Below are 24225 nucleotides of genomic sequence, written 5' to 3' on the forward strand. Positions count from 1 at the left end.
GTAGCCTACTCTCTTCCTGTAGCCGTGCCATGATCTGGACATCAGTGAGGTCTTGCAGTTTATATCCCATTGAGATGGAATCATCTTCCAGTTCTGAGGTGCTCAGTTCACTGTCTATTGATGACTGGGGGCTAAGAGGGGATGTCCTAGAAATGCAACCTATAAAAAAAAAGGATACGAAAATAAATCATTTAGGTACTAAACAAGGAGGGGATGCTTCCAGTTTTAAAAGCTACACATAAAGCTCATGCATTTGAAGCTACAGTTGAGCAAGCGTATGACAAACCTGACTATTATTTTCTGTTACATCCAGAATGTTTTTATGATTGCCCATTAAGAAGTATTTTTAGCTAATTCAGCAGCAGGTCAGTTCTGTAGCATGAACACCTCCACCTCAACAGAAGAGAAAGGCTATCAGCCCTGAATGTATGATTCCATATGGTCAGAAAACAAAATGGATATTTCAGTGGGGATTGTGAATTCCATGACACTTACTAACAATGAAATTTTTAACTTCCATGGCGAATTTGAATCATGCAGGCAGTATCTGCAAATGCCTTTAGCAGCCCAATTCTATGTGCTCTTTGTGTTGGCAGAACTGTCTGCTGAAAAGCAGCCATAAAGCACACTCTGGTGGCACATGCTATCACAGTGTGGATGGGAAAGGCCAGAGCCTTTCTGGTGGAGGAGCTCTGGCTCCCTGCACAAGCAGGCAAGCCCGTGAAGGGGGGGGGTTAAATGAAGAAGGGATGGGTGGAACGGGGTGATGACGGGGGCAGATCAGGTCTGGGAGGGAAGTGGGCTTGGCAGCGGTGACACACACTGAATCCTGACCTCCTTCCCAGTCCACCTGGGATCCACCTGCATGAACCAACTTGAACTTCTGCCAGCAATCAAGCGGGTGTAGGTTCGAGTTGACCCATACATAATGGCTCCTGGGACTAGGAAACTAATATTACCTCCAGTGGCCAGAACTGCCCCCCACCTCGATGGGATACAGTGATAGCAGCTCTGGCACCACTGTATTGCCATATGGGGAGTTAAGTAAGATTGGGCTGCAGGAGTGTGTCCACCCTATGCATGGCTCATTGTTTTTTCCACATTCCCCAGAGTATCTTCATATGTTCTGACTACCACTTTTCACATGTCTCCTTCTACTGCCTTCCTATTCCTCTAATTAAAAAAGGCAAATTCTGAAAAATGCACCTGCCACATGAAACATATGGCACGGTGTGTATGTGCAACATACACTGCGCAACATTATACAAAACAAAGCTTAATTTTTTTTTAATGTGGAGTTTGCACTTTCTTGGTGCAGAATTTGGTATTGTTAACGTGGAAAGATCTAGAATCCACTGGATTCAACCAGCAAGTAAAACTGTGAAATAAAACTGCACTACTCTACATGAAAGATGATTCCACACCAAACTGTGCAGTTTGCGCTGACAATACTTGTTCTGCTCTGGTCTGAATTATAAACCGTAGCAGTTACACTAGATTTACAAACAAAGCAAAAGCGATCTGTCCTGCAGCCTTGTGAACTGCTGTTTCCCCATCTAGTCACAAAGCACTCTTACCTCAAGGTTAGTGCTCCTCTGCATTAAATGGGATTCTGGGCAAAATATTAACTGATGATAATCCTTCTGTATGCCAGGTCACCTTTTTGTTCATACACACCTTGCCTTCAATATTACAGTAGGTCCTCCTTATCTGTGGGTTCCGCATCCATGGATTTGATTCAATGTGGGTGCCAACCCATGTTGGAGAGCCTCACATGATCTCCAGAAGTGCCCTCCAGTCATGTCTGGGAGGTATTCCGAAGCACAGGGAGGCTAATGCAGGAGAGGCATTTGGAAGGCACTTCCAGTTTTTCACCAAACCGCAAGTGCCTTTCAGAAGGTTCCAGCAGGCCTCCTGAGGCAGGGGGAGGTTGCATTTATTTTCGGGCTGGGCCTCTCCTTTCATGCCAGGCCACTCTTCAGATCTGATTATCCACAGAAATCAGTAACCATGAAGGATCTGGGAATATATCCCCAGTAGATACCAAGGTCCAAATGTAATTCCAAGATATTTACTTTCCAATGGAAGGATTTGGTATCCAGTGAATACACAGGACTCCCCCCCCCCCCCCAGTCATCACTTAGAAGTGTTGGCCTAGTGCAGGCCATTGTAACTTGAGGTTATAATAGGTATCGATTCCCCATTATTCATTGTGGTAATGAAGGAAGAGTTGTGCTTGTTCCAGGAGAAGCAAACTCTCCATACCAGCAGTAATCAAGGAACTTTAAACTGATGCTAGGAAGTATGCAAAATGGAGGGAAAAGAATAATAATATTTTTACTTACAGAAAAAAAAACATGTAGTGTTTAAAGTTAGGTCTAGACTTAGACCCTCAGGCTCTAAAGGCCAAATTATACTAGACAGAAGCAGTCATCTATTTACTTTCACCGCAAACTGAAGAGGACAATTTCCTTCAAGCAACAGAGTACACCAAGGGAAAGCAAGGGAAGGGGAGGAGCAGCTACCAACACCTCTACACCCTTTCCTGTGTAAAACAATAGCCCCGACCACCATTCCCTGCTTTATACCTGAATGGGGCAGACATGTGCTTCAACACACCTGGCTGCCCTGTCACATCTGTACTTTGGCCCACACATTACTGCAGTCCAGTGACGGGTTAAACATCTCAATGGTTGAAACAAAAGTCAACAGGAATTAACTGCAAGTCTTATTGCATTGCTATGTTAGTAAGAAGGCATTACCTGTCTTTTCAGGTGTTAATATTGCTTTACTGAAGCTTTTAGAGAAGGCGGGAGTGTTAATGCCATTGCTATATGGAGTGAGCCTTGCAACAGGGCTATGGGGAAAAGCCAAGGACACAGATGTAGAGAAGAGACTCCGCCATCGACTTGCTGTTAATGGACATAGAAAAGAAAGAATTCAGGTTATATATTGGAATTACTGGGTGCTGGTTTGTTAGAGAATAGCTGGAGGGGGGAATCAAACAACCTATTTCTTTGTCTTGTTCACTCCAGGCAAGGAAAAAAAATATTCAGCAGAAGCTTAACATGTGCGGGAGAGCAGAAGTTTAATATGTGCAGAAATGGGATAGGTTCAGAGCATTCTGTGACATAATATTTTTAAATTTTTGTCATGTTTCCAATACACTCTCATATTTGTCTTGTTATTTGGGAATTGTCTTGAATTTGGGAAAACTGGAATACATATAAATACATTTTATTTAGTTAATGCGTGTATACGCTTATCTCTCACATACTAAATATGAATGCAAACTAATATACACAAGAAAATTTGAGAACTGCTGCAACCAGTGTAGGAGCAGATAATGTTTACCGAATGGTTACTGTTAACATTTTTACAGACTATTAGTGAGGTTGGTTAATTGGGACATAACAAGAGCTGAGAGTTAAGCCACAGGACAGTACAGGACAGACTCGCTCGTTGCACTTACCAAGTACTAAAAACAAACTTAATCCCTTTCATAAGCTTTTAAGCCACCAGACAGAAACATTTCTTCTTTTCTAGCATGAAATTCTGAGTTACATAAACATGAATGTTTTAAATGCAGATCTGCACAGGCTGACATCTTGCATTTCTATGAAATATGTAACATCAAAAAGCATTTGATCAACATCACATCCGTAGCATCACAGGGCAAGGCTTATGGTGCTTTTATGTACATTGCAAATGTTCTTCAGAAAAGATACCGTAAGAGAAGGACAGATTTCCTCTATGCCCCCAAAATAAGTGCGTATACATACTTACAAAAGCTAGAACAGGAATAACCAGCTTGTGCATTCTATGGGCCCATTTTGTTCAGTAGACTGCTCCAGAGGTTAGAAGTGCATTTTATCACAGAAATCATGGCAGCTCAGGTTCTGCAATAAAATCAGCACCACCCAGCACAACAAATTTCCCATACAGGGCACCAGAATGCAATATGGGAGGCGGATATCAGCAGATCTTGTATCAGCGGATTCACTTAACCATAGATTGGGTTCATGCCCCCCCCCCGTGTGCACTCCCTCCAGGGCAGGGGTCTGGGGAGTCCTCCAAACCCAGTGCAGCCTCTGCCCGCTCAGACTGAACCCTAGAGGTAAAAAAATGTCACTTCTGGTTTCTCCATGAAACTGGAAGTGACTTTTTTTAACCTCTAGGGTTCAGTCTGAGCCTGGCAGAGGCTGTAGATGGACATTCACAGCCTTTGCTATGCTCAGAGGACCCTCCAAAGGCAAGCCAGTCTTCTAAGAGGGGAGCAAAATCATTACCTGCCTTCCCGCCTCATGCTTGACATGTAAGGAGGCTTCATAATTGATATTTGTAAGTCAACCTACGATTGCTCATCACCTTGATTTAAGTGGCCAATTCAGGACCAAACTACATGGCACACTGAACATGTAATGTGGCTCTGCAGCTTGCTAGTAGTTAATTAGTAAATATCCAGGGGGAGGGGGACATCAGCATCAAGACCATGGAGAGAGAATATTTAATTGTCTCCTCTCACATCATGCCCATGAAGTTGCTATTAGACCACAGAAGAAGGAGTTCACTGGTGCCAACTTTGCTGGAAGCCAGCCAAGGTTTAGGGGAAGCTGAACAACCCTGACCCATGATGTTGCTGCATCTTGTCCAGTAACAAGCTCCACCCCAGACAAGTGATGTCACTGTGCTATACCTCAGAATTCCTAATAAAACCAAGTACAACCTGACCCTCTTAACGCTCCTGCTGAATCATCTATTGACAACCTATAGTGACATCTATCACTATTTTCAAGTGTTTTTGTGTGTGTGTGTGTGTGTGTGTATAAAATTGTTTCTTATTCTTAAGGATCACAGGCCCAAGAACATGATGGGCTTCATCCTCCTCCTTCTATCATTTTTATTGCTGATTGCTTTTGCTCTGAAATGGCAACCTTATACATGCCATATATGGATATCATTGTAGCTGGAAATACTTTATTTCAGGCCTGCACAAAGTGTGACCCAACATGCTGAGCACAGACCACCAGACTTGCCTTGCTCCTGGCACTGAGAAACCTCTGGTTTCTGTTGCTTACTCACAATCTGTACAGGTCTGCTTGATTGAAATCAAACCAGGATCAACCCATCACCAGCTTTAATGCCTGAATGTGTCAGTCAAGGACTACAGTGTAAAATTTATTTTAAGAAGATGCACGCAGCTCCCATCCTAGAAGTAAACTCACGGAAAAGCTATACCTGTAGTTGAAAAAAACCATTAGCAACATTTTGTACTTCTCATTATAAATCACCACTGAAGACCAAAAACAACTCTCTCCGAAAAGGCCTTTGTGGTTCTACTTTCTTACCAAGCACAAGATGCTGTTTTGTAACAGTCTGATAATTTGCCAAGGCCAATTAATGGCCCGCATGCTCTCACCCACAGATGCGGTCAAGAATGCAAGTGCAAGCAAGCATTCATTATTTTGCACAATGACAACTACTGTGTGATGACCCATCATGAACAATGCTACTGTTATTGCAGCTGTTGACAGTAAGAACCACGCTAAGGGCACCGTATCTATGGCAAAAGAAATGGAAAAGGGAGGTTAATATCTACTCTAGAGCCAAAAATGCTGGTTCTCAAAACAGCAAGGCATCAGCTGTTCCTAGCAGAGGTTCAGTCCCCGCCCTGGAGCAATTTTATATTGTTTTGAAGGTGGTGGTGGAAATGTATCACCCATACCCCTTAATACAAATGCAACTTGAACTGTCTGTCATCTCATATTTCTGGCCAGTTTACTACTTATGTTCATTTTGTAGTAAATAACCACCAACAATTAAATGGGTCTATTTACTTGGTATGAAAGCCAAAGGCACAAATCTCTTTGCTTCAGCAATAAGGGTGCCTTTGTTGGTAATACTGCTATACGTTTGCAAAGATATCAAAAATAATCATAATAAATATTCTTGATCTTACAAGAATATTGAATACATTTGCTGGCTTTTTTTTCTTCACCACGCCCTGACCTGTCAGGCTGGTATTCTATATGAAAATCCAGGCCTAGGGTACACATTTGCCAGCCCAGGGCCCACAAAGTTAAATGCTGTGGCTGGGATTACAACAGAAACTAGCATACTGTTGACTAGGCAAGGGCAGAAGGTCATACTCTTTGTTTCGTAATTTGTTTTACCTGGCCTAGCCAATTCAAATTCACATTGCCTGCCAATTGCAGGGGCATCCAGTTCTCTGAAGAGGACTCCAAGACCAGAGAACCTAGATCCTAGCCTCATATCACAAAGTTCCTGTTTCAAGTACCAAGGCCCTCCCTAACACAGGCATCTCAAGGCCTGCCCAAAGCTCAGAATTCTCATACAATGAATCTATCCCAAACATCCAGTTTATTAAATTCTACCCTGAACAAACAATATATGATCTACCCATGATCAAAGATCATCAAAGATCATCTACAAAGATCTACCCATGATCTTTACAATATATGAGCTATAGTCAGTGAGAAGCTGTACACGGGGGAATTGTGTATGTCTTGAGCAGCTCTGAATGAATTGAAAGATGTGTGAATTTTTAAGGCTATTTTATTGGTTTGGTTTGGTTTGGTTTTTGCTTGTTTTATTGGTTGTCTGTGATGCCAATGAAGTGTTCTGATCTGATCTAAATTATATCCTGATTAGAAGCATGAACTTGACACGCATGTTAATCTGTGATTGCATGAACAAAAGAAAGTCAAAAGGATTCATGGCAAAACCACATCTTCACCCTACATCTAATGAATTTTCATTAAAATGGGCAAATGCAAAAAACACAACCAAAGAACAACAAAAAACATTCCCTTACAAGGACAGAAGCAGTCCAAAAATATAAAAATCTTTTTCACACCGACTTCTGGCAACACTTGATGAGAACTGATGGGCAGCTCAAGCATGACAGCTTGAAAATGAAAATATAACTTACAAAGACATTTGGGCCAGACAGAAACAAGATTAAGGGCCTGTATCACTATGTCTAGAATGATTATTCTAGTATCTTATAAACAGTTGTCTCTTCTGGGAACCCACATCAAGGTGTAGTATCTGTGCATGCCACCAGAGTGCCTTATTCCATGCACAGACAAAAATGAATGAACAAGCTGTTTGCACATTGGTAGCCAATAGTCGTTTCCTAGTGGTAGGAAAGAAGAGAAGAAAGGGAGCCAGAAGAAATGGAGACAAGATGTTCGGAAATTTTTACTAATATAGATTATCGATACTGAACAGAAAGTCATGGCAAGATACAAAATAGTACCATGAGCTTACTGAAGCTCAGAATTATCTCTTAAGCAGTATTTGGTAGCTGAGGCAGATTCACTGTGGGGGCTGCTCTCTATGTATATTCTGGATATTCTTCTGTGTAGGTTGTGCTAAGTTCGGAAGCCACCTCTGACAGGAACTTTGATGGATCAGGCTGTTAAGTCAGTGGAAAGCACTCTCCCCCTCCCCCAATCTTGGTTCTGCAGGAAGTGCTGTTATGGAGACACTTGTTGGAATATGGAATACTTTTTGTAAAAGTCAGGTTATAAATTAAATAGCAATGATAGCTGCAGTTTGCCACATGGCCAAATTCAGAGACTGCTTGATATTTAATGTTCTCAATACAGCCAAAATTTAGGGTAAATGAATTTATCTTGGAGCTAAAATGGAAAAACAAGATAGATTGCCTCAGTGCCATTTTAACGTATTTTACTGCACATCAACCAGTTGGTGTGTCACCTTACCATTAGGCAAAGTGGCATGTTTTGTGATGCTGTTAAAAGGAATGCCAGTTATTTAGTACATGTAGGCCCCATATCCGAGGATTCAATTATCTGTGGATTAGGGGAGTGGCACCCCCCCCCAAAAAATTAACATAGTTTAGAAAATGAATCTTCTATAAGCATTCTTCTATACAGCCACTATAAGCATTCAAGCTTATAGCGATGTTAAGTAGGCTGCCAGCAGCCTGAATGCTTGAAGAAACTATCAAGGTCAACAGGAAGCAGTTAACTTCCTGCTTCCTGTTAACTGCAATAGAGTCTTTTCAAGCATTCAGGTTGCTGGCAATCATCACTATAAGCTTGAATGCTTATAGCGACCTGTTTTAAGTAAGATCACTGTGGTAAGGTTCTAAACTACATTAATGGGTGCATGAGGGCCACAGAGACAAGGTTCCCCACAACTGCAGTTCTGTATCTGCAGAGGGTCCTGGGAACAGCTTGCCTGTATAATGTATTACCACCACTGAGGCAGGGGAGGGCACCACTTGGATTTTCCACTTAAGGCACCAAAACATCTTGGGCCATGTCTAGATTGAACCGTTATGTTTTTGCAGATCATTCCTCCTAACAATGTGAGATTCCCAGGGAGAAAGCCTAGGGTGGAATTAAAAAAGATTACTGCAACCAAGTCATATAAATAATGAGCAACCTTCTGCAGTTGTTAAAACTGCGGTGTAATTTTTTTTAACTGCTGTTTGGCCCTGCTTAGTTCATTCCCATTTTTTAGGTTGTATTTATACCTTGTTCATATGACACTGATGTTATGTAAGCCACCCAGGATATTTTTTGTAAAAGTCAGGTTATAAATGAAATAGTAATGACAGCTGCAGTATGCCACATGGAAAAGCACACTCCTATATGTACTGTAAACAAGAGGTCAGCAACAGGATGTTCCTAAACAAAATCTGGCTCCTAGAATGTACAGCTCCTTCCTTCTGCTGCCAGTGGCATCCATGACAATGAAACTTCTGGGAAGGTTTCTTTCTGGGGCAGAGCTGGCTAAATCATTCTCTTCTTAGAGTGGCCTTGGAGAAAAAATAATTACTAACAGCCCAAACCTGAGCTGCCTGCATTGCCCAGGCTCAGCGGCTCCAAGGAGGGCTCCCACCGAACCTTGCACCTCCCGTGCTACCGTGGGAGGCACCTCGGGAGAAGGGGACATTCATCACCTTCCCCCAAGTAAGGGAAGCAGCTACGCAATGGGGCTACTCTCTTTAGCACTGACCAAAAGGTCGGCGCTAAAGTAAAGGCGCTCATGTAGGGTGCGCAGTCCTGCACGAGCGCCCTAGATCCTGCAGAGCAGACCTCTGCGGATCCACCTCCCGCCCGCCCCCACCAGCCTCCCCCCTCCCCGGAACACCTCCCCCACCTCTCGTTCCACAGCCTAGTGGTCTGGAAGACCACCAAGCTGCAGAACCTGGGCCACTGCCCGGTGCTAGCCCAGCACTGGCTGGCGCTGGGCTAGCACCGGTGGAAGCCTGGCGGTGAGCCCCGCAAACATGCCTTATGGCAGATGCGCTTCAATGTCAGTAAGTGTAAAGTCATGCACATTGGGGCAAAAAATCAAAACTTTAGATATAGGCTGATGGGTTCTGAGCTGTCTGTGACAGATCAGGAGAGAGATCTTGGGGTGGTGGTGGACAGGTCGATGAAAGTGTCGACCCAATGTGCGGCGGCAGTGAAGAAGGCCAATTATATGAGTGGGATCATTAGAAAAGGTATTGAGAACAAAACAGCTAATATTATAATGCCGTTGTACAAATCGATGGTAAGGCCACACCTGGAGTATTGTGTCCAGTTCTGGTCGCTGCATCTCAAAAAGGATATAGTGGAAATGGAAAAGGTGCAAAAGAGAGCGACTAAAATGATTACGGGGCTGGGGCACCTTCCTTGTGAGGAAAGGCTATGGCGTTTGGGCCTCTTCAGCCTAGAAAAGAGGCACCTGAGGAGGGACATGATTGAGACATACAGAATTATGCACAGGAAGGACAGAGTGGATAGAGAGATGCTCTTTACACTCTCACATAACACCAGAACCAGGGGACATCCACTAAAATTGAGGGTTGGGAGAGTTAGAACAGACAAAAGAAAATATTTCTTTACTCAGCGTGTGGTCGGTCTGTGGCACTCCTTGCCGCAGGATGTGGTGATGGCATCTGACCTGGACGCCTTTAAAAGGGGATTGGACAAGTTTCTGGAAGAAAAGTCCATCATGGATTACAAGCCATGTTGTGTATGTGCAACCTCCTGATTTTAGAAATGGGCTATGTCAAAATGCCAGATGCAAGGGAGGGCACCAGGATGCAGGTCTCTTGTTATCTGGTGTGCTCCCTTGGGCATTTGGCAGGCCGCTGTAAGATACAGGAAGCTGGACTAGATGGGCCTATGGCCTAATCCAGTGGGGCATGTTCTTATGGCACGTTTGCAACTGTGGTCTGCAGCACAGAGACGTGCCACAGACCACAGGATTGGGCTCTAAGACTGCAGATGTATTACATTTGTGCTGGCTTTGAGTTTGTGCTGTTGAGGGTTAATACAATTTGACTTTGTCCTTCCATGGTGCCAGCATGCAATTGTCTGACGCCACATGATACAATCACGTTATCAGTCTAGTCCAGATCTGTGCTTAGACAGGAGACTGTCTGATCTCCATGCATGTCACTTTGAGCTCCATCACGGAGAGATAAATAAATGTAGCTTTGGGCTTCCATGTCGAGACGCACAAAAAACAAATAATCTCGCATAATTTTCAAGAACTGCTAGCATTCCTTCTTGGTTTCCTTCCTTTTTTTCATGTTCATAAAAACATTTTTCTAAATATATTATTGTTACATAACTATAGTAAAATACTATTACTTCCAACAAAATAAGTGCAGTTCCATTAACTATTTAACACTGAACATAAATATTATGCTTTGCATTTGTTTTAAAATCATCAATCAACAGATGCTAGATACAAAAAACAGTTTCCGGTTTTCTGCCTTCTGTCCTTCGATTTACCAATCTGCTCCCATTCAGACATTTATCCCATAGAGAAGTCAGTTGCACCTCCAACACATACCCTGACAAGTCTACCAAATGTTACTCAACTTTTATGGTATCAGATACATGCTGCTCAAAATCTTGCAATGATCTGCTCAGATTAGGAGTCCCAACAGACCTGAGACAGGAGACCTACATCTCTTCTTTTTTTCTCTTACTTCAAAGTAAGGAGATGGAGCTGCTAATGTGATCAGGAAAGTGGTATCTTGTTTAACCCTTCTGGGTCACAGTCATTCCACACCAAGCTGTTATCATCCCTGCTGGGAGACAGCGACAGACATAATATATAGATCAGTAATTTTCAACCTTTTTCGTCTCGTGGTACACTAAAATTGTCAAGGCACACCATCAGTCTTTGGACAATTGACAAGGCACACTCACAGCAGGGGACTCACATTCCCCCAATGGCCCTACTAATAAATGACCCTCCCTCATACTCCTGTGGCACACCTACAGACCATTTGTGGCACACCAGTGTGCCAAGGCACAGTGGTTGAAAATGGCTGATATAGATAACATGGATACTTCTCATATGTAGTGCATGGATTTCAATCACAGAAACTGCATGGAGGAAGGGAGCTTTCTCCATACCATTTTCCTTTTTCCATACCATATTCCCCACCAATGCAGATTACAGAATTCCCCATATTCCCCACTCAATTACAGAAAAAGGACACAGGGTGATTTCATAGTGGATCTGGCACATCTCATCAATCTAATACAGACAGAATTGGAAGTACATTTTTACAGACATGTGTTTCCATTTGGATTCCATGATCTTCCAGCATTCCACACTTTTTCCCACCCATTTGCATTGTTTCAATGGTTTTTATAAGAAGTGGTTTCATAACCATGGCAACAGTTCCCTCAGCCATCTCGCCTGCGATGAAAACTTTGCCATCAGCACAACGCCACATTTCAGCTGCTTCACACACACATTTACCGTCACTTTGTATACATCACTGCCTCTAACTGCTTTGGAGTCTTGCTTGCTGCTTCTGTCCCTCTGCTTTCACTTTTAGAAGATACATTCAGCGAAAGGTCAATGAGAATACACCCTAAAGAACCAGCTTGCCCTCAAAAAATGTCCAGCAGTAAGCATTCCAAGACACCAATTGCAAGATCCATGTTTACATTTTCTAACTTTTTGACAACTGGGAGTATAAAAAGATGGAACATGGCAAACGTGAGCCACTGAATTATGGCCTCTGTCTCACAAGTAGCCTGCTTTCTGAATACATCAAAATAATTGGAAGTTAGTGCCGTTTAGGCTCTGTATGGCAGATCAGTTTGTTTCATGACAGATCACTGACAATATGCCACTACTCCCTTCATTATACAAGGTACTGTGTGACTTTTGTTCCACAAACTGGCCTGCTTACATGTAGGGTTTTTTTTTCCTAAATGACCTCTCTCCAAATTTGCAGGAGACACACACATGTACAGGACATGCCTTACAGGACATGTCAGTATATGCCTTAACATTTCAATGACCCAGAGTGAAGCCAACTGAAGTTGTGAACTGAGGCCAATATGCACCTCCCCTTTCCCCAAAATTTGAAGTCACGTTCACACACTGTGAAAGCAGAGGGACCATTTTGGTGATTTGGGGAGAGAGGGACAAAACTCATTGATGTTCTTTCTAGAGCAGGAGTCTTCAAACCCCGGCCCGGGGGCCAGATGCGGCCCGCAGTGAGCCTTTATCCGGCCCGTGGTCAACCTCTTGTCCCCTGAAAGCCCCCGGCCCACTTTGCCGAACATGACTGGAACTATGCTCTGGTTGCATCTGGAGGGTGTTCTAAGGGCCAGAAAGGTTGAATGAATGAGCCCATTCATTCATTCATTCATTCATTCACACATCTAAGTTCCATCTCTAATTTATTTATATAAATTTTATACTTAAATTTTTTTTTGGCCTTCAAAACAGTGCCAGACATTTGATGTGGCCCTCTGGCCAAAAAGTTTGGAGACCCCTGTTCTAGAGGATGGGGCTGTTATTTTTGTCACATAATCCCTGTGAGTGATGCAAAGTGATCAAGTAACCTAATTCTGAGATGTGCTCTTGATCAGTAAAACGGCAGACATGAGTAGCAGCACCATCACTAATGTGAAACAGGTGGGAGCAAAAACAGGTAGGCTGCTTTCACCTCTCCTTTCCAAAATGAGAGAACCTTTTGGTTCAGTCCTATCCAAAGTTGTTTGGAACCAGATACTATCAAAATCTTAATGCTATGACCATCATCCCTGATGGTCCAAAACAGCCATTGTCCAATAACCAGCAGAAGAACAAGGAAGCATCTGCATGCCATCATACACTTTGCCCTGAGCCATTATGGCCCTGTCCATGAAATGAGGCTTCTTCTCCAGCACATGAAACCAGAATTTCTTCAGGAACATCTCTGACACATGAGGAGATTCAGTGTCGTGCCCCATCCAGGATATTGGTTTGATGAGGCATATGTTATACCAGAGCCTTTTTCACTGTGGTGCCTACTGCGGAAATATTCTTCCAGCTGAGAACAGGATAGTCACATTTCTGCCTGCTTCTAGGAGATAGCGGAAGACTTTTAAAATTGTATATTGCCAAGGGCAGTTAATCTTACAAAAGCAATTGCAAAAGGTAATTTAAGCTAAATTAAAGCATCTACTGATCTCTGTGAATGTCTTCTTGCTACCCCTGTGGTAGAGTTTAAAACTGCATTATATTTACAAGGATTCAAAACTCCGTAAACCATTTGCATCATCTGTGAGACTGTAGTCCTTGGATTCCCAAAAGTACAGAGATAGAAAAAGTTGGTCGATGAAGCTGGTGATAATCAACACTCTGGCATTATCTCACTCTGCATTAAACCTCAAGCAGAATCACTGATCTTTTAGTGACAACTGAAGAGACTTCCCAATATGCCAGGCAAGTTTCTTTATGTTGCTCCTCTGCACTGACATTTGCCCTTTAGTTTTCAACTAGTTTGCTCAGTACTCAGAATGCACTCGCTATGTAACCCTGCACTACATTTTGCGCAAAATGTCTTTGACATAAAAACTAAATGCAAGAGACCCGCAGCCAAATGTCTCAGTGCTATTTTAAATCAATATGTAAGATTCAGCGTTCCTCATTTCTAGTTTCTGTGTGCCTTCATCCTCTTCCCATAAATAGCACGTAGACTGTAGGCTGTATATGAGAGTTTTATCCAGCTTGTCATTATCCTTGAGTCTCCTTCCTAACTTTCTGTCTAGTCCACCCTCCCTTCCCTTAGGTCCTACTTCTCAGCACAATGCTTTCTTTCTTCTGCTACCCTGTTGGCTGAATCTCCTATTCCCTCCATACTAGATTTTTGAACTCTCTTTCCCCTTCACATGAAGGCTACCACACCCCCTTTCCTGAATATAACATTCAGCCTTTCCTAGTCCTAGACTGTGCGAGGTTTTTCCTTCTCTCAGTCAAACTACCCTTTAACTTCCCTGAAGCACTGGCATAGCTAGAGGGGGGGCAGCACACTAAGTTTTCCAGGGAGCCTCCCTGCAGTGTGCAAGCGGCTCCTCCCTCTCCCCTTGGGAGCCATTCACCTCCATTCCCCCCCCCACCGCCACCCACATGGCTCCAAAGGGGCGGGGAGCAGCCGCTTGCATGCTGCAGGGAGGCTCTCTGCAAAACTTAGTGCGCTGCCCCCGTCTAGCTACGCCAGTGCCCTAAAGCACGTGTATGTTTTCAAGATCCTATGACGGATTCACTCATGCACCTTGTACTCCATCATACATTAGCACAACCAGTACTGGGTGGGGAAGAGCAGCTGACATGCAACAAACAAGTTATCATACAACTCCTGATAAATACGGTAAGCACTAGACACACATCCAAGAAAGTGCAGTTCCCAAATAACAAGAGTACCTATAGCTCCAGGTTTCAGAAGGCCCTTGACAAACTGCCTTCCATGGGCCCTTCCTACCTGAGTGGAGCTGGTGGTGGAGTCACTCCACCACTACTGCCCAAGGACTATTGACACAGTGGTGGTCTCAGGATCAGGATTGGACCCTTCAGAAGACCCTAGGTTGCATAATGATGCCAATCCCTGACACCACCTCTGAATCCCTGAAATGATTCTGTAATGGCCACATATTTAAACAGTTCAAAAAATAAAAAAGAGGGACCTGAAATTCACTAAGAACATAACCAAAACTCAAACACTTCCATAAAACACTGTAGTATATGCTTTCTGATTGTGAGCACCAGAACTCTAAAAGCCCTCGTGCCTATTTTTGCAATCCAAAATGTGTTCGTAATTAGTATAGGATTTTGCTCATTAATCATTAGGCCTATATAGCAATGGCAGAATACATTCTTGTATGCACAAGCTCCCAGCATGTCAAGTTAAAAGGGGCTCAGGGTAGCAGGGCAGGGCAAGAACCTGGAGAGCTGTCACCAGTCCAATGAAACCATTCTGAGCTAAATGGATTAATAATCTGACTCGGGATAAAATAGCTTCACTTGGTCAATTAACCATTCTTATATGGGATAGTGGCCCAATTAAGATACCATTATGTGCACAAAAAATGCCAATTATCTCAGAACAAGACTTTCATGTCAGGATACTTGCAGCAACAAGACAAAAAACCTGAAGGGAGTCTCTACCCCTCTCTCAGTTCCTCGTTTTCATAATGAGCTTAATATGCGTTCATTCACAGTAATTGCTTCTGAAGCGCCAGCTTCCTGGGGTGAAAGTCACATTTAGACTATGAAAATTAAAGTGACATACAGAAGGAGGAAGGCTTGAATAACAATGAGCGGCAACCCACTCAGATTGGCTGCAATCCCGTCAGCCACCGCTAAAAGAAACAACACATGATAACGAAAGACTGATTCACTTAAACATCAAAGGAAACTGGAAAGTAAAATTATCTCCAATTTACTATGAAGAATCTCTGTTGGAAAACCCTTGACAGGTTTTGGCTTTTGAATTTCACTCTCATGACAAGCTGGCCATATTTGTTTATACACACATCTAACATAAATGACTGGCTTTGAGTTTTTTTAATCGACAGTGCTGAACTGACTGATGGCCTGGCTTGTTAGGGGCTGCCATATGCTCCATTTTTCTACTATGGAACATGTTATGCCTTCCGCAGGTTCGATTACCAATGTGGACTGTGACTAAGTTCCACAAATGCAGGCAATGGTTTCAAACCCAACTTCAGTTTGATTCTGGGTCACTTTGGATAATACTTGATCGACTCCACTCCAAATGGTTAGGAAGTATGCATGCCATAAGTTAGTGGCGCAGCTATGGGGGGGGGAGGTGCAGTAAATACTGCAGGTGCCGCAACATGCCATTTAAATGGCCCCTCCCACTCACTGTCAGAGCAATGCACAGTCGCTGCCCAGAATGACTGACAGTGGCTGGAAGCATGGCACACTACTGCACCTAAGATACTTACCACACTGCCCCCCACAGCTACACCACTGTCATGAGTGCATATATCCCCCGCCCCTTGGAAAGCCTGGGAGCAGCCACCTAGTCATTGGGGGGGGTCAGTCAAACTGTCTCTCTACACACAATTTGAATAGTTGTTTAAACTGCTATTTAAATCAGAGAAAGGCAGTTCAGACTAAACTTTTCCCACCTTGTCAGGCAACTGCTCCCTAGTGTGCCAAAAGGAGGGTGGGGTAGGTGCATTCATTTCTTAACCCCATGGAGGAGGGGTTGGGCAGACAAATATAGCCTGATCTAATCTTCTGTCACATTTACTTTCATCAGGAAAATAAAAACGATCCGAGCACTAGACAGACATACACTTGTGCAGGGTAGGACTTAATACAGCCATTTTCAACCACTGTGCTGTGGCACACTGGTGTGCCGCGGCACACCAGTGGTCCACAGGTGTGCCACAGGAAATTGGGGGAAGGTCATTTATTAATAAGGCCAATGGGAGATGTGAGCCCCCGCTGGCAGCATGGTGTGCCTTGTCAATTGTCCAAAACCTGGTGGTGTGCCTTGACCATTTAAGTGCCTTATCAGTGTGCCATGAAATGAAAAAGGTTGAAAATCACTGGGTTAATAGAAGAATGAAGTGTATTTGAATGTGCCTGCCACAAACAAGAAACTACATTTGTACACGACTCCCATTAATACATGCAGGTCCTAAAAGCAAAAATATCTGATGCACTCTATGAGTAGCAGAAATCATTGAGCAAACACCACCAGTACAATAAGGGGACAGGAACAAAACATTCCTAATATATGTTCTATGTGTTATGAACAATTTGGTATAGGACCTTGCCTTAGTGTGGTGTGGGTGTCAAGGGCAGCCCAATCCTAACTAACTGCTGCTCAAGTGGCACAGGGATGCTGGCGCAGCAGAAATCAAATCCTATGCTGGCAGCCCTGCCATATCCCAAGGGAAAGTACAAGGCAGGAGCTGCCAGGGCACCCAAACAAGGAAGGAGCAAAAGAAACAAAGCACAGAGAGAAGAAAAACATCGCCAGTGCAACTACCGAGCCACACATGTGCAGAGGCTCCCTGGCAACCAAGTTGAGCATGTGCACAGGCAGTCTAGCAACTGAATAGCACTTGCGCATGGACAGCTTGGCAATCTCTGTGCATGCGCGCAGAAAGCTGAGAGTAGCAAACACTCAAAGTACAATCCCAGACATGCCTACCCAGAAGTGAGTCTCATTGCGTACACTGGACCTCACCCTTAGGAAGGTGTGTTGAGGCCACTGCCACATGGATACAAGCACCACTGAACCCAGTAGGATGTCCATTTGAATGGACATGCCTAGGACAGCACCAACAATGCCACATGTTGCCAGGCTACCAACACTGGCTACAGTCCCATACACATGTACCTCGGAGTGAGTCCCGTTGAATGTAATATGAATTACATCCGAGTAGACATGCATAGAAGTGTGCTGACATTACTGCTCTGGATCCATGGTCACATGTCAGCCTGTGCCTACACTGCAGCACAACCTGGCACCACCCATGTAGAGCACGGGCACAGCTTCAAAGATCTGTGCAGGCAGTCACAGCAGTGTAGACAGATGAGCCACACCATCCAGGCGCACCTGCAAGCTACCCAGTGCATCAGCCACTTGCTGCAGGGAGGCCTGCTGGCAGCACAGGATAGCACGCACGTGCCCACCCTCAGGCAGGTGCCAATGCTGGCTGCAGCCTGCCACATCGACATGCCACCTGCAGTAAGTTTTGCCACTGCAAAGATGCATGTGGGATTTGGGAGGGTAACATCCTTTTTTTACCTTTTTCAGTGCTGTTTTGCCCTGAAAACCCACCCTGACCCCAGCCCAGCTCACCCATGCCAGTCTACGGCAGCTTACCAGAATGATCATGGGCCACTTGCTCCTAGAGTTGCAGAGCCTTATACAGTCGGCTCAATCCCTCTCCACCTGCCAGCCTGGCCAAGGCTCCCAGCTACCACCTTGCTACATGGGCCCTTCCTTTACGATTTACCTCTGTTGGGCTGACTGAGGAAAGGGAGGTGGAGTCTATCTCCCAAGGACAAGACCACACACGTGTACTGTGTTTCATTTCTTTTTATTATTGCATATAGGATTTATTGCATTGGATCCATGGTAGAGTGGCATCTGAAAGGGATACGTTCATAGGTGGGGTGGCCCACCATCTCTTCTTAGCAGGGCTGTCTCACCATTGCAAGCTATCCAACATACACCCACGTCACAGGTGCCAGTGTGGTTGGGCAGCACCAATCGGTTTGCTGTGTGCCATGGAGTTTGCAAAGTCACACAAGCAAAGGTGGAAGAAATAAGTCAATGACTGGGGCCACTGCTCCACTGCTCACTTTGGTGAGGCTTTATGCTTCCTGGTGCCCTCGTCTGTGGGGCAACATCCTGCAGAGGGCGAGGAGGAGACACAGAGCAGAGGCAGGAAGTACTGGCAAGCAGCAGTGGCATTCTCACCTGTCTTTCCTGCTTGGGGGGGGGGGTTGGCTTGAGGGGGGGTAGTCTGTGGAAAGCAAGGGGGGAGGAGGAAACACAGAGTAGAGGCAGCAAGACATTGACAACAGCACCAGTGTTGTCATCTTTCTTTCTTGGCTTCAGGAGTCCTCACCTGTGGGGCCTGCAAGCAGCGAATGCAGAAGACTGAGAGCAGAGGCAGCAAGACATTGTCAACAGCACTGTCAGTTCCACCTAAGGAGCACACTATGCCTGTTGACCTAGAGGTAGGTCCCACTGGATTCAATGGGATTACTCTCAGGGAAATGTGCATAGGTTTGCAGCCTGAGAGGGGGGCAGTACTTTCCAGGAAGGGATGGCCTACTTGGTGCCTGTGAGGGAGGATGGAACCACAGGGGTGTGCCTGCTATGGTGCTTTCGAGGAGCTGTGGGTATGGATACCAGAGTCCTTACCTGGTCTTCCTGGGGGGCCTCCAGAGTCTCTGTGTACCCTCCATCACAGCTGCTGTGCAGCCAGGGGTTGTAGTGAGTGTGTGGAACCCCCTCCTTAACTTACCTGTGTGGAGCTGCAGGAAAGGATAGCCTGCAAAGAGAGATCTGAGAAGACAAGTGTTTGCAATGTGTCTCTGTGAATATAGAACTTGTGCAAGATGATGGGTGTTTGATGCTGGTGTGCCAAGTACTCACCTCCACCAAACACTTCTCTCACGAAGGGGGACATCAAACCCCCATGTCAAGTGACCTGTGTTCCAAGGGCATGGGTACAACAGCTAGGCTTAGATGGTGGGTGGGGAATAGGATTTGGCACTGCTGTGCCTGTGGCACTCTGCCCATGATGCACCCAAGAAACTCCCATGGAACTCCTCCAGTGCCAATAGAGTCTGCACGTCCAGTCTGCATCAGGTTCGCATCGGCACACAATCTTGGGCATGTTGCACCTGTGCTAGCCGTCTTCCACCAGCAGAGTTCTCAGTGTAGTGGCAAGTCACGTTTGCCCCAGTGTTTGTCATGGATAGGATTGGGATGCTTGTTGATTTTAAGTCGGTCCAATCAGTCCGTCAGCTAAGAAAGGTAATGAAACATAGTGAATGAAAAATGGAGACGTACCTTGTTCCAGCCTGAAGCACAAGGAGCGCTTTGCAGCTTCCATCTCAGGGCTAGGATGATCCAGGACACGTCTGCACCACTGTAGAGGGCTCAGTAATTTTTCTTGGGGTATAATGCTCTTAGCAGGCACAACATACAACCTAAATGGAACAAATGCGAATCTTTTAGTACAATATACGTGCACGTAATCCGATGCATGAATTTTCATCTTCAGCTTCTTACTTCAGAAGTCCTAAAATACTGCAAAAGGATTGCCCAGGGGCTATTGCAAGTCCCAATTATTATCATTACTGTTACTATTTACTGTTCACAATATTTATTTTTCTTCCCTTCACTGCCGCTTATTTCAATATCAGCTGTTGATGTGAATTAAAATTGCCTTCTATGTAGACACTAAGCAGACTTGGAACAGAGGATGCCACAGTACAGCAAGGTACTCAGACACTGATCCAGATTCCACAAGGCACTTAACAGCATGCCAAGTCAAAGATATGTTTTCTCTCCTGGCAGACAATGCCAGTGTTGCACTATAAAGTACTTCAGGTGCTTACATTAATCAACCATCTTTTGACACTTCAAGATGGTTACCGATTATCTCTGCTTCAGTCAGATTATTTCAGAAAAGCATTAGGCACATCTGACATGCAACAACTTCCAAGGGGTTGCACAGATCCTTATGAAAGCGGTTCTCAAACTCCGGGCACCGTAGTAGTCCCGGGAGTTTGAGAACCGCTGTAAGTCCTTGCGGGGGAGTTGGAAAGGCAGCAACACGATTCCCAAGATTGTGTCACTAAGGGGGACATAGGGGCTGGCATATACTTACCAGTCCCTGCAGCAGCCTCCTGGGGGTGCAAGGAGCCCTGCGCGACCCTCTGCATGGGTCTCTGAGCTTTAGAAAATGAAAGTGGGTCAATCGCGGCCTGCCTCTGGTTTGCGATTGCACAGGGCTCCCCACACCCCTGGGAGGCTGCTGCAGGGACTGGTAAGTACATGCCAGTCCCTGTGTCCCCTTTAGCGACATGATCCTGGGGAGCGTGTCACTGCCTTCCCCCCCTCCCGCCTCTAAGGGGGCAGAGTCCAGGGCTCAGGTTGGGATGTCACAATACCCCAGTTTGAGAACCATTGCCTTATGACAATCACTACTAACCACAATGGCAGGCTGGAGGTTTAGAATCCACAGTGTATTTATTGATTTATTACTAGTATGTACCAATTCTATGGGTTGTTGGACCAAGAGAAAAACTGCATTTAAGGTCATGGTGAAAGAAAGTTTGGGAAACACTGCCCTAGGGAGAGCTGACGAAATAGAAGACATGCACAAAGAAAAGGGATGAAGAAGAACAAACTCAGTTCTATAGAATATATACACAGCAACCTGAGATACAGGGACAGCTCCCTTCAATATAGAAGCCCCATTACCCCATTCGTCCGCCCATCGTAATGTTTGGCATTTCAGTACCATATTAATAACTGCAACACTCATTCTGGATAAGAATTATATATGTGATGATAATGACACGAAGCAAAAGTGTACACCAAAAATTCTATTCTGTCCTTCATCACATACTGTGTAACAACCACAAAGCACCATCTGTGTTTCCTTGAGAGCCTCATGTTCAACCATTGTGCCGTGGCACACTGGTGTGCCACAAATGGCCCCAGGTGTGCTGCAGGAATTTGGGAGAGGGTCTATTAGTAGGGCTATTGGAGGATGCAAGCCCCCAATTGGCAATACAGTGTGCCTTGTCAATTGTCAAAAAATGGATGGTGTGCCTTGACCATTTTATTGCCTTGCCAGTGTGCTCTGAGGTGAAAAAGGTTGAAAGTCACCTGTCACCTGTGAATTGGTTTAGGAGGTTGGACTTTGATCTGGAAGATCCAGGTTCAAATATCTGTTTAGCCGTGAAGCTTTCTGGGTAACCTTGGGCCTGTCACTCTCAGCCTCACCTACTTCACAGGGTTGTTGGGAGGACAAAAGGAAGGAAGGAACCATGTAGACCACCTTTAGCTCCTTGGAGGAATGGTGGTATAAAAATGTGAAAAATAACTTTTAAATATTCTTAAACAGTTCAGAAAGTCATTGCAGGAGAAACAATAGGCTTGAGGAAAGAAAACTGAGGAAAGTAAAATTAACTCTTGAACAGAATTCCCCCCCTGAGCAGGAAGTCTAACACTGACACATACAGAATACGTTACAATTCAGTGCACCATTATTTAAGAATAACTCCCATGGAAAGTGTTTACTTCTGAATAAAAAGGGTTGCAAATATATGCAGCTGCCTTTCTCTGCTGTGAATTGAATTGCACACTCTCAGTTATGTGTTATGGGTTGTATGTTGTATGTAGAGCTTTGGGCTTAAAGGTGGATTTGATTCATGGATCTCTTGCCATGGTTCCTAACCTTTTTCACTTGCATATCCCTTGGCAGCCCATTTCCATAAATTGTACCCTTCATATTAGCAAAATGTTTATAATTAATAATACAAGCCCTCATCTCCTCTATATGAAAGCCCAGACGTTATGTATTCATCACAGTGTTTTCTCTTTTTATCTTTTCGAAGAACAGAAGACTCTGCCTTTGCACTGTTTTGCACCAGAAGTGTGCTGAGAAATTCTGGGCGATTGATCACTTTCCATATTATGTTTCAGCTTTTTGACTGTGCTGGTTTTCAATCACTGGTTCATACATGAATTGATGACCAAAAACTAGCTATTGGTGGAGCTTTCACAGCCAACTAGCTACCTCCCTTCCTCCCTTCCTGCTTTGCTGGTCCTTGCAAGGCATTCTGGAGCAGGACCTGCCTTTTTCTGCCATTATTTCATTCTTTTTCAAGTATCCCTAAAGGTCCTGTTGAGTGTCCCTGGGAATACATGAATACCAGGTTGGGAACCACTGTTTTACTGGTATGTTGTTTACAGTGCACTTACTTTGATAGTGTTTACAAAAAGGTGGTGAAGACCAGAATTTAAAAAGAATAAAAATGTATCTTATGATCTTTTACTATGTTTTTAATAAATTAGAGACTCTAGTTCTTAGGTAACAATTAGTGGTGGGTTATTTTTCAGGATCTGGCCTCGAGTAAAATCAGACAAAACTATAGTCATACAACCCCCTAAGTTATCCAAGGGTCATAGAAAATTCCATGATTGTTGGCTCAAAACCTGCCCTCGACTTATCTGTGGGATCGACTTATATGGCGGTGTTTGGGGTAGTTGAAATGACAGTGCACGACGTGAGTTGACTACCAAAACACAGGATAGGGGCTGAACTGGGAAAATCGAAAAAAGAATAAGAGATAGCTGCAAGACCATGGCCGGAAAGGAGAGTTGGATTACCAATTAAGAACAAAGCATATACAGATATGTTTTCCTGCTAACTCCCCTCCTAGGGCAGGCCCTTGCTTAAACATTCTTGCTGAACTGAAGAACCAAACATGCAGGCAAACAGCCTGAACAGTAGAGGGCAACTAACCGGCAGCAGGGAAGTTCCCGCTTCCTGTTAGTCTCTCTGTAGCATGCAGGTTGATTGCCTGCACGTTTGGTTCTTCAGTTCAGTGATAAGGCAAGCAAGACACTGAAAGTGTGTGATCCAAGCTCACACAGCGAGCTTTCTATCTGAAGCTGGATTTTCAGAGTCCTGGTCTGACATTCTGACCTCATTTTGGACATTCTAACCTCAAAGTATTTCAAACTTAAGCCTGTTCTTTCCATTACAATCTCAGGCACAGACTGTGCCACCTAACTCTGTGTTTGTTTAACCAACATCAGAACCCACACTGTTCTTACTTAAACATGTTCAGAGCATTATACAGGTTGGATATTCCCAATCCAGAATTCTGAAATCCAACATATTCCAAAAACTACCTTTTCAGAGCATCAACATGACACCACAAATGGAAGATTCCACACCTGACAACATGTGACGGATAACACTAAATACACAAAATTACCTAAAATATGGTATACGATTATGTTTAGGCTACAAAAATAAATTCATTTCATGTTTAAACTTCCCCAAGATCTCTCATTAGGTATACGCAAGTACAGTCATGCATCGCTTAGTGATGTTCAGACCAGCAACAGCCTGCATATGCAACAGCTGCCACTAGTCCCTGTTCACACACACACACACACACACACACACACACACACACACACCCCAAGCTTCCAACACTGGGGGGAGCTGCGCTCTCCTCGCCTCTGGAGGCTTTTCTAAGCCTCACATCTGCATGCTGCCTCTGCAAGGCTCAGACTGGCTGTTTTGGGCAAAAACACAGGACTTCTGATTTCCTAAGATACTAGAAATAGCATCTTTTTGCCCGAAACGGGCGTTCAGAGCCTCGCAGAGGCCTCTGCAA

General features: G+C 44.4%; 1 protein-coding gene across 2 annotated transcripts in view; it reads right to left on the reverse strand.

The window, feature by feature from the left end:
- SLAIN1 (SLAIN motif family member 1) overlaps positions 1-24225 on the reverse strand; it is a 55010-nt gene that overhangs the window by 19306 nt on the left and 11479 nt on the right. Inside the window, exons 2-4 of one of the 2 annotated variants that reach the window (XM_066621866.1) lie at positions 19868-20007; positions 2763-2912; positions 10-159 (exon numbers count right to left, since the gene is read on the reverse strand). In XM_066621866.1, coding sequence (XP_066477963.1) covers positions 10-159; positions 2763-2912; positions 19868-20007 — 440 coding nt within the window. Of the gene's footprint in view, positions 1-9; positions 160-2762; positions 2913-19867; positions 20008-24225 lie in introns of those variants that run through there. The other variant, XM_066621867.1, reaches the window with a different exon arrangement.

This window comes from Tiliqua scincoides, chromosome 3 (assembly GCF_035046505.1).
Source record: "Tiliqua scincoides isolate rTilSci1 chromosome 3, rTilSci1.hap2, whole genome shotgun sequence".
Taxonomy (NCBI): domain Eukaryota; kingdom Metazoa; phylum Chordata; class Lepidosauria; order Squamata; family Scincidae; genus Tiliqua; species Tiliqua scincoides.